Genomic DNA, 11,405 nt, shown 5'->3' on the forward strand with positions numbered 1-11,405 from the left:
TAATATGTAAAAAAAAAAACTAATAATACTAAATACATAAAATAAACATTTTCATCAGGCTGTATTAGGTTCAATAATTTTACTTTAATGGCATTGTATAGCTCCTGATATTTGTAATATGTAAATCATGGGAGTTACTGGAGCTGTTGTGCACAAAACTGAAACGTGGAAACATCCCCATGAACAGATATTCTGCCTTTATTAAAAGAGAAGGCTGATGCTCATGTGAGCAGTCTCTCCACCAAACAACGTGTGATCCAAATGGTATGACACAGTCACAGTACAGAGTGATATTGTCTCCTGATTTAACTCTTATGTTCACTTCAGTCCCAAACGCTCTCTGATGTTCACAGAACAATATACCTTCAAAAGCAAATACAGATTCAAATACAAGATGATTCTCAATCAAATTAAAAGATAAAAATTTACTTGCATACAAGCGTGGGAACAATATCTATTGCTCGCTCTATCTCAGTGACTAATCAAAAAAACAAAGTGCCAATCGGTTTCAAGCAGGCCATAACAGGAAACCTGCTGTCATTAAAACTGTAGCAGTGTACTTAATTGATTCCTCTTTCTTTAGTGAAAGTCAAATAGTTTTTGTAGGCCTGAATTCATTAAATGTGTGCTTGCTTTAACGTGTATTGTGCTGTAGCCTGATAAAATGTGTAAAGTATGGTTCCGTAACCACAACCTTTATCCAAGCTTTTTTTTTTTTTCTGTAACAACCACTAGAAACATTTGTGGTTAAAAAAAAAGCATGGTTTACCACTTTATAAGAACCCGTGAAAAGCATCAAATTAAAAGATTCTGGAAAACATTTTATTAGATCAAACTAATGCAGACTCAAACTGTGTGTAACGTGTTGTAGTTGTAGTTGTAGTTAACAGCTAGACACAGAAGTATACAAAAGTAGCTTTAATGCAACATTAATCACTGACAAAGACAATGGGTACACTGAATGGATATAAATGTTACGGAAGCAATCAAGGAGAACTGAAACAGGTGGGCAAGCACTTGTGGTGACTACTTAACTAATAATCACAACAAGGAGGGCAAGACCAGGAAAGACCAAACAAAGGCAAGGAACATCACAGTCCAGGGGAGTGAAACTGGGGAGTGTCATGGCACAAAATAATGAAAGTGCTGTATGTAGGATTGACAATTTGAAATTGTTTGTAATAAGTATTGCAGTCCAAATTCAAAATATTGGAGACTGTTTTTTCACCCGGCCCCTCCTACTCAGACTTGATTCCAATGCATGTTGCCAGATTCCCAATCAGACCCCTTCCATTTGCCAGCTTTCATGATTAAAATGAAATACGCAGTGTTTTCCGCCAACTGGCATCCCAGGGTTCCGAAACACGATTGGGTAAACTGGCAGAGGGCGGGTTTCACAAACCAAGACAGAATCTGACATTCCGAGACTCAACGCTCATTTTCAAATGAGAATAATTGACTGTAGCAAACATATCTGCAATATCTGCAAACATAGTATTTTTATGCTTTAGTAGAGTCGAAATCCTACATATAGCACCTTTAATCCTACCAACCAAAACTTCCATTTATCAAGATCTCTGGAAACAAAAATAGGTCTTAGGGTGTGCTTCCAGTGAAATCCAGAAGAAAAGTCATCTTGTATAAATCAGAAAGAGGTACAGATTTTAAACAAATATGTTGGTAAGTGTGTATGTTTTACTAGAGGAGAATTATTATGGACTCTAGATTGTGGAGTATTTTAGCTGAAATTGACAGTTTAAAGTTAGAATGTCTTGATGGATTTGTTTCTTATAAATACTTAACAGCAACAAAAATGTCCAAACCATCATCTAAAGGTTAGTAAAGTCTGTAAACTACATTTTGGAAAATAATTATCAGTGTTTGATACCAAATATAATTAAATACAAATGTCATTCTCCTTCATTAAATTGCAGTTTTAAACTTGGGATTCTAAGGATAACTAGCAAAATTGTAAAAAAAAATTATATATATATATATATATATATATATATATATATATATATATATATATATATATATATATATATTAAATAGCAATTAAATAGCAATTGATAAAAACAAAAAATTATAAATTATTACTAGTCCTGTAGTAAATACAGTATATTAGTTAACCATTAGTAATTATTTGGTTTGGTTTTGTTTCATTTGGCTGAATGTTTTTAGAATGTATTTAAATAAAATAAATAGTCAAGCTTGTTGTGATCTTCTCTTCAATGCTACAATATTCTGTTAATATGCGAAAGTCAAAAGTACATCAAAAAGTTCACATGTCCATGTCATCACAAATTATTTCAAATGATGAACATCACGAATATGGCATTCAAGAGCTTTACTGGACAGAATGTCTAAATCTTGAAAACCTTGAAAAAGGGCATTTCTGCTTCTTTGTTTCACAACATTGCACTCATTTAGCTGAGGGTCATTTGTAAGTGGGTCCTGCATATCAAGGAAAAATCTTTGCAAGAAAATCCATGAGCACTCCATTCAGCATGTTTACCTTTGCACGTTATAGTTTACAAGCCGGCTTTCCAAGCCAGTTTTAGAGAATTTGGCCTTTAAAAGTGTCTGAAATCTTATTTCTTGATGACTTTTATGAGTCTTTATCTTTTTCCTTTTCTTTTTTCTTTTTGAATATATTCTTGAGCTTTGAAGATTTCTTGCCCTTTTCTTTGCCTCCAGATTCTGAAGAAGATGAATTTACAGATTGACCTTCATTTCCTAGAAGGCTTTGGGAAGAAGAAGACACTGAAGCCGCATGACTGAGATCCCGAGGACCAGGCATGAGAGGGTTCTCGTAGGACTTTTCTAGAATGCCGTCATACACTAGTGTGCTGAGCGAGTCTGAGGCTGGTTTCCAGAGCATCAGGGAACTAACGGTGAGGTCTGGCGGGCCAAACTGCACTGGGTTTGCAACCAGAAACTCCTCCTGCGATATCTTGCGCCTTGGAGCCTCCACAGATAGACCCACCATCTCTCTCTGTATTTTACCAATGGGAGTTTCCACAGAGCCGTCTATTTTGCGTTGTATTCTTTGGGTCTCCGTTGCGACTTCTTGATCATCTCGAGAGATTTTTTTGGAGGGAATTTCCATGCGGATATCCCTGTTCTCTTTAAATGACTTGCTTCTCTCAAACTCATCTTTCAGTATGTTCCTTGAAGCAATACCCATGGAAATATCTCTCATTTTTAGTTTCTCAAAATCCATGGGCACATCAAATTCATCTTGTGCCATCATTCGTGAAGGGATGTCTTTGGAGGAATCTGCTTTGTCTAACATCTTAAATTTTTTAGAGCTTTCCACAGGACTGTCAAAGGTGGAATCTAAGGAGTTTTCCCTAAACATTCTTCCTCGCTGGATACTGGTTGGAAGATCCCGGTTTTCTTTGTGTTTGATGGAAGTGTTCATTAGGGCATCTGAATATCTAGTTCCACTTGTGATATCTATATCAAGTTCTGCTTTCGGTATCACTCTACAAATGCTGTCCACGTGATCTTTTCTGTCTCTGAGTGATCGTTGTCTCTGACTATCCATGCTGATCGCTGCTGGAGATATCTTTTCTGTAGAGTAGTACCTCATTGTGGAATCAAAAGATAGATCCCTGGCTAATTTCCTCGAGGCAAGGCTGGCCTCAGTTTCTCCTCTACTCAGTTGTTTAGGAGGGTCCATGGAGGCCTCTAGTTCATCTCTAGATGTTTTTCTTGATGGACTATTAATTTCCAGTTCATCTCGCGAAACTTTCCTTGAGGTGTTGTTCACTATCAAAGACTCATCCACCTCCTCCTCTGAGATTTTGTGCGATGGATTACCATCTTGTTCATCCAGGGAGATCTTTCTAGGCATTTTATCAGAGAAAATATATTTTCTCCGAGGTGGGGCATCAAGGGTGCTGTACATTCTGCTGATGGAGGACCCGATAGAATCTGTATCTGAAGATGTTTCCATAGACTCCCTGTCAGAGAGAGGGACGCTCAGCAAATGTTCACCCAAAAAGATATTCATAAATATTATTTCATGATACCTAATGCATTAGATAATATTGATTATTTATTGTAAAGAATTTTTAAGAATCTCTGAGCTGATATTTTGTAAGCAATGCAAAATCAAAGAACAAAATGCCTGGCTGACATACTGTTTCACAAGAGGGGAGAATTTGATATGCTCTTCTTCTTCATCTCCATATCGGCGTAGTGGAGTTCGTATGGGAATAAGGAGGTCTGGGTCAGGTGATACAATGACAGGTGATGGCACAATATGCCCAGATCGTCGAGAGCGAACCCGAGACCGCGGAGAACATTTAAGTGGTGCAACTGTGACTGAAAAGTAAAATATAGAAATAATTAATGCCTCTTTTAATAATCTAACATTGAAATTATTTAAGGAGATATTGCACCCAAAATTTCAATTCTGTCATTAATTCCTCACTCTCATGTCATTCCAAAACCATAAGGACTTTGTTCATCTTCAGATAAAAATATTTTTGATAAAATCCGAGAGCGCTCTGACCCTGGATAGACGGCAAGGGAACTACCACACTCAAGGGCCAAAAAGATAGTAAGGATATTGTTAAAACAGTACATGTGACATCAGTGGTTAAACATTAATTTATAAAGCTAAGAGAATACTTTTGTGTGCAAATAAAACCAAACGTAACGACAAAATAATTTATTCTCTTCCGGTTTCCGCCACCATTCATGAGAGTTCTCAGACTTCAGAAAGCTCTCAGACTTTATTCAAAAATATCTGAAGTTGTGTTCCAAAGAGGAACATTTGTTTAAAACAGCATGAAGGTGAATATCTAATGGCAGAATTTTAATTTTCGTGGGTACTAACCCTTTAAAAGTGCTGTAATGTGTTGTAAGCTACGTTTTGATACTATGCATAAAATGTCCTGAATAATATTAAAGTAAAATCTGATCAGCTTACATATTATTCTCACTTTATTTAATGTATAAATACAGAAGAAAGAAAACACATTCAATTAAGAAAGAGAAGTACCAAGTACTAAACCAAGTACCAACCAGGAATCTGTGGTATAATCTGGGGTATTTCTTCTTCCATGTCCTCCACCGAAACAGGCACTTGATAGGACTGCATTGCAGACCGGGGCATTAGCATCCAGTTGGGGTCAGGGTAGAGTGTAGCGTTGAGACTGGGTAGTCCTGCATTTTTCATCACAGGAAAACCACACAAGCTCTCAATCTGCTGCCAGCGGTGCAAACGTTCCCGTAGACAAGCAGTCACCTCTGCTAGTGCATTCCTTCAACAAAAACCATACAGTATGCTGGTCATTGTAAACCCAGATATTTCAGAATCAGATATTTTCTTGAAATTTGACATTTGAAATTCAGCATACATGCACTAGCCCAAAAAGTGTTCGGACCCATATTGAAAATACATTATGTATTCAGTGTCTTAAGTTTAAAATGAGAATAAACAAATTACTTGGCCTCCAGAATTCTCTGATCCACTTGATCCAATGAGGAGCTATGTGCGACATGTAGCGTACCAAAAACAGAACTCCTTTTTTTCTTGATCTTCTCAGCCTGACACATTAGGATAATAACGTTATGAACATTCACACAAAACTGAAAAATTGCTTAGAATTCACTTAACCTCATGCATCCAAGATGTATAGGCCATGAGCTTGTTTCTTCATCAGAACAGATCTGAAGAAAATGTAGCATCATCACCTGCTCATGAATGCAGTGAATGGGTGCCATCAGAATGAGAGTTCAAAAAGCTGATAAAAACATCAAAATAATCACTGCCAAGATTCCATTGGTGGGCAAGTGATATCATTTTGAATAAGTTCTGATGAAGAAACAAACTAATTTACATCGATTTACATTTCAGCAAATTTTAATCTTTGGTTGAACAATTTCTTTAATTCAAAATAGTTTAAACCTGAAAATATGAATCAGTGTGTATTTGATTCCATGCATGATAATACATTTGAGATTTAATAATCTCCAAAATACCTCATCTTTAGCCGTGACTAGTTGTTGTTCTGCACTTTGCTTCTTGACGTTGTAGTACTGGACCTCTACCTCATGGGTGAGCTGTAGCCACAGCTGCAAAGATTCAGGAACTGACCAGAGGCACTGCATGTCTTTCTCTGCCCTCTTCAGAGCATCACGCACCTGTACGAGGAGCCCAGAGAACCATGGGGTTTTGCAGAGTCTTGTTAGGAGCTTTTAACACTGAGAGATGCAGATCCTCACCTGTTCAAGCTCTTCTTCTGCATACCGAAGACGGGTTAGTTCACTCACTGCTCCATCTCGGAGTCTGTGCAGGCGGTTGGCCTCTTCCTGAGCACCCTGAATCTCATCCCTCATCTTTTCTTCTAGATTCTTCTTCTCTACCGCCACTGTGCGCTTCTCTTCCTGGGCCTTTTCCAACCTTTTAAAAAAATTCAATTCGAAATTCACGTTTATGCAGTAAGATCCTGTAAAATGCTCTTCAGTGTCACTCTCTTTAGTTTAAATTCCTGCTCAATGCGAACGTTCAGAAATCTATAAGATGTACTCACTGCTCCTGTAAGTCTCTGAGGCTTTGTTCAGCTCGTTGCAAGCTTTCAAGGTCCTTCATCATTTTTGAAATATGAATCTTAGATGCTTTATTCTGTACTCGTGCAAACCAGCATCCACCAATCCCCATTACAACAGACACTATCAGAACCAGGTCTTTCATCCAGTTGTGTGGGGGTCCTAGAGCAAAGTACATGGGGATATTAGACAGACAGCCATTGAAACATTATGTGATGACCGTGTGTTTATTTTGCATGCTGACTGGATATCTACTGAATATATTTCACACTCTCAGAGTGTCTTTCTGCTGTGTGTTCACACAGTGTAGTGATGTTTGATGTCACACATGCTTAAATTATACACATCAGTATACACTACGTTACACTATATTTAATAATGGCGTTTAAAATGCCACAACTGTCTAATCAGAATTCATAATACTGAGGCTTTAGTCAATTAATGATCTGATTTTTGATTGAAGCATGCAATGCATAATATTAAATTAACGGTCTGAATCACACAATCTAAGTTGTTTAGTGTAGCAATTTCACATCATAATTAATTGTAACAAGAGTTTCTGTTGATCAGAGACTGAAATGTTCATATCTTGAATGTGTCAGTTTGTAACAGTTTGAAAAATGATTATTTATAAATAATTACATTCTAGGTCTATACATACGTGTAGGTGGGCCAAACAGCACTACATCCAGGGCTTTGAGCTTGAGTTTTTGTTTGTGTTGCTGGTCTTGTATCTTCAGATATGTGCTCATAAATGATGGCTCATGGGAAGCAATCCTGTAAATACAAAGTGTGAAACTTTAAGCCATGGCACTTAATGGGTTAGAAATAGATTTAGTAAATACGCTGCCATTCAAATGTTTGGGGGTCACCAAAATAAGTTTTTGTAAAAATAAATTTTTATATTCAGCACTTATGCATTAAATTGATCAAAGATATTTATAATGTTACAAAAGCTCTATTTATATTTAGAAGTAAATACTGTCCTTTTGAACTTCCTATTCATCAAAGAATCATAAGAAGTAGCAGCACTTTCAGGTTAATAAGAATAAAAAAATATTTCTTGAGCAGCAAAATCAACATACCAGAAGTATTTCTGAAAGACCTTTTGACTTTGAAGCCTGGAGTAATGGCTGCTAAAAATTCAGCTTTCATCACAGCAGTAAAATACATTTTAATATAATTTTTTATATTAAAATTAATATCACATTTACACATTTATTCACTGCAACATTTTCTCACCCTGTTCACTCTGGTTTCTGCTGCTGTTAAAATATTGATATAGTAGTGCACTGAAAATGAAATAGCAGCAAAAATGCATATGCCTTTTGTGTTCAACTGTTGAGAATTATCTATAAATTATCTGTATATGTGATTTATATTTACAATATAAATAGTATGTGTGGATTTGTATTAATTTTTACATTTCTCAAGCAGAGCATTTACATTTTAGATGCTGATAAAACATCTAGTGTAAATTAGTGTAAAAACCTATGAAATAACACTAAAATGAAATATGAGGCTGATATGAGAGCGCACTTATCAAAACTTTGTACAAACAAATAAAAAAATAAAATCCAGGCTGAATTTTCTTTTGGTTCAGTCTTGATTTGTCTCACCTGGGCAAGGTGTTCCCATTGACACGCAGCTCTTTGAAGCTCTTTTCATACTGAGGCAACTCAACAAACTCTCTTAACCACCTCAAGACATCCTCCTGAGTCCAGTTATGAACTAACAGAGTGAAAGAAAGCAATGAAAAAGCCAAAAGAGAGGAAGACAGTGACTATTTTACATTGAAAGCATGGCCAGACCGTCCATTACCTTCAGAAGATTTCCAGCCCTTCCAAAGCTCCTCCAAAGTTATATGCTGGTCCTCGTGATGGAGTTTACTATGTTTGTTGGTCTGTTGTTGCTGCTGCATATCTTCAATGATGAACTACAGTAAGAAACAAATAAGAGATGTGGACCCGAGTCCAATTGATTCAAATCCTACATATGCAGTGACATATTTAAAACAACAGCTGAGTAAACATTCGAGATCAAAAGAGCTTAAGTGTCTGCGAAGGTGTTTCGGTATCCGTCTCTGCTGTAATCAGATGCACCACATGATTCCAGGCTTCTTTGCTGCTTCGATCTTACCTAAGCCATATCTATAGCGACGAGGAAAAGTAACCCAATACCAGAGACACGGACGTACTTCAGGACATTACTTAGAAACTCATCCGTCTCTGCTATGTTCCCCCACTGCCAAGCCTGAACAGTTTGTCTTAGGTGCTGGGTGGAAACATGTGTTTCTAAATTGACCTACAGGCTCAGGAAAGAAACTCAAGGGTGCTCTGGCACAACACTTTAGCTCTTACACGAACATCACATAAACATACCAATGGTAAAGCTGAGCTTGTAAGTCTGAGTGTGAGTTTAGATGTTCCACATGCTCAGACTAATACATTCATGTTACTCCCCCACTTGCTTAAATAGCAGCAACAAAATGTAATGCAAGAGGAAAGATAATTAAACATATCATGGTTAGGATTTTAAGTAGAGTTGAAAAGTGTTTGTCCATTTATATATCTATGGCTGTATGTTTGCGTATATAGAATATAATGGATTTTATGCATTTCTGTAGTTTACATTTTATATGCAGTCAAAATGTCTATATTTTGTTTCAATATTCACAGAAAAAATACAGGTCTGCCGTGTTTGTTTGCAGGTTGCACGGTTTGGATGAAATTTTGTTATTATGTTGGCTGTGTACTACTAATAATAGCAATGATGAAGAAGAAGAATTATAATAATTACTGCTATTATTTAATATAAAACCAAAAATAAAAAATATTATTCTTGTTAAATTTCACTGTAAAATGATTTAAATATTTAAGAAGGGGTAAAAATATATTTTACATTACAACTAAAATTCCTTTTTTTAATGTATGTCTTAATTTCTAAATTTCTAAAAAAACAAGTGTGTCAAATTTGACATGCAGATCATATATTTATTTAGTTAACTGCATTATGCCTTTGGAATGATATCTTTAATATCTTTGGAAAGTTATTCTTAATACATGTAAAATATTGAATCAGCTGTTTCAACTGATCTATTTTAATGCAAATTTCACGAAACTTCATCGGCCAGGGGGTGTGAAACCCTGCAGGATTCACATTAGGGTGTGAGGAAACTTCTCTCTCCATTGTGTCTTTGTGAACATCTTCGAAAGCCGATTACCTCAACGCTCTCCTCCACCTCAATGCCTCCATCCTGATCATCGTCCATCTCTCTGTGGATGTGCTGAAGAGCCTCCAGGCTGAAGCGATCAGCCTCTGTCATACACGGAGGGATCACTTGCAGACATGGATCTGTGATGAAAAATGGACAGAAGGGCAATCCAGTAAACATTTGCGATACCATTTCCCTGCAAGTTTCGTGCATCCCGAGGTTTATCGAACGATTTGATAGTTTCTGCACATGTTTGGTGATGCACACGTGCCTGTCGGGGTCGCAGTCGCGTCCTTGTACAGCCCGGGGTGATGTGGTTCATCGCTGGAACAGACGCAGATGATGAGTCCGCGCAGCACGAGCAGTACGGTCAGGCAGAACTTATGCATCGCAGGGTTCAAGTGCCGCTTACTGTCTATGATCTAAAAAACACATGTGCGTCCAAATGCAACGTTATGTGATAGTGATGCTATAAACAGCTCCAGCTCCAAGCTTCGGTTAGAAAAGCAACAGTGTAGACATTTCACGCACACACACACACACACACACACACAACGAGAAAAGTTTGAAATGTTCCTTCGCAACCGCCAAAGTGCAGATCAAAGCATTTAAAAAGGCAAATAAATCCCAAAAGTTTTTTTTTTTGTTTGTTTTTTTTTTAAACGGCTTCCTATATATTCAAAGCAATGGAAAAATAAAGCGAACAGAATAACGGACATAACTTTGGGGAACAAATAGCAAAATAACGTCTTCCACTTTAAGAACGAGTCCAGAACAAAAACGCGACGGCAAAGAGTAGTCCTTGAGAAAGCAGGGTTCCTTGTGAACGAAGTTGCTTGACGACTGCAGCCGGCTTCTCTTCAGGAACGTTCGGATAACGAGCGTCCATGAAAGTGTTCTTGTTACTAAATATCGGCGAGCTTTGCGTGCGTCTGCTCTTCTAACGCCGACCGCGCGCTCGCTAATCCTTAAGCGGCGTTTGACTCATGAATATTAATTAGCTTGCACGAAGCTTGTCAAGTAAACTGATTTGTTGAGAAGCAGACGTTATGTTGGTACGTGAATATTAATTGGTTTACGGGATCGGACGCTCCAAGAACTGTAGGAGAAACGTCAGCACTAATAAATCAATCATGTAATAAATATTTAATTACAGGTACGGATTTCGTTCGTGCAAAATTACTTGAAAGTAGCCCACGTAATATCTGATTTTATTTCGTTTATTTGCAAAAACAGTTAACCCTGTTTTTAACCATTTTTAAAATTATTATTATTATTGCGCATTCCAGTTAATCTCAGTCAAACTGCAGTTGGGTTATTTTGGATAGGTTAAAAAATACGACTAACTAGCACAGTAAAACACAATAAAAGAATGAAGAAATAATAAAAACATGATTATTGAACTCTTTATTGTGACCCTGGACCACAAAGCCTGTCATGAGTAGCTAGGGTATATTTGTAGCAATAGCTCACAATGCATTGTGTGGGTCAAAAAAAATTATTCTGTGCCAAAATCATTAGGATAGGTTATCAAGTAAAGCTTCATGAAAATATTTTCATATCGAAAATATATCAAAATTTTACATTTAAATTTTTGATTAGTAATGTGCATTGCTAAAAACTT

The 11,405-nt window shown here is 36.9% G+C and overlaps 1 protein-coding gene across 1 annotated transcript; it reads right to left on the reverse strand.

Moving 5' to 3' along the window:
- Positions 1-2,086: 2,086 nt before the first annotated feature.
- Positions 2,087-10,454, reverse strand: LOC122345830 (stromal interaction molecule 2-like). Its single transcript, XM_043240343.1, has 12 exons — positions 10,053-10,454; positions 9,791-9,921; positions 8,389-8,503; positions 8,187-8,298; positions 7,229-7,344; positions 6,552-6,729; positions 6,244-6,421; positions 6,001-6,162; positions 5,465-5,565; positions 5,041-5,279; positions 4,152-4,335; positions 2,087-3,971 (listed from the first exon to the last, which is right to left on the reverse strand). Exons 1-12 carry the CDS (start codon positions 10,168-10,170, stop codon positions 2,612-2,614), a joined length of 2,994 nt encoding a protein of 997 aa, XP_043096278.1. The 5' UTR covers positions 10,171-10,454; the 3' UTR covers positions 2,087-2,611.
- Between the last annotated feature and the right edge of the window lie 951 nt (positions 10,455-11,405).

Source organism: Puntigrus tetrazona, chromosome 1 (assembly GCF_018831695.1).
Source record: "Puntigrus tetrazona isolate hp1 chromosome 1, ASM1883169v1, whole genome shotgun sequence".
Classification (NCBI taxonomy): domain Eukaryota; kingdom Metazoa; phylum Chordata; class Actinopteri; order Cypriniformes; family Cyprinidae; genus Puntigrus; species Puntigrus tetrazona.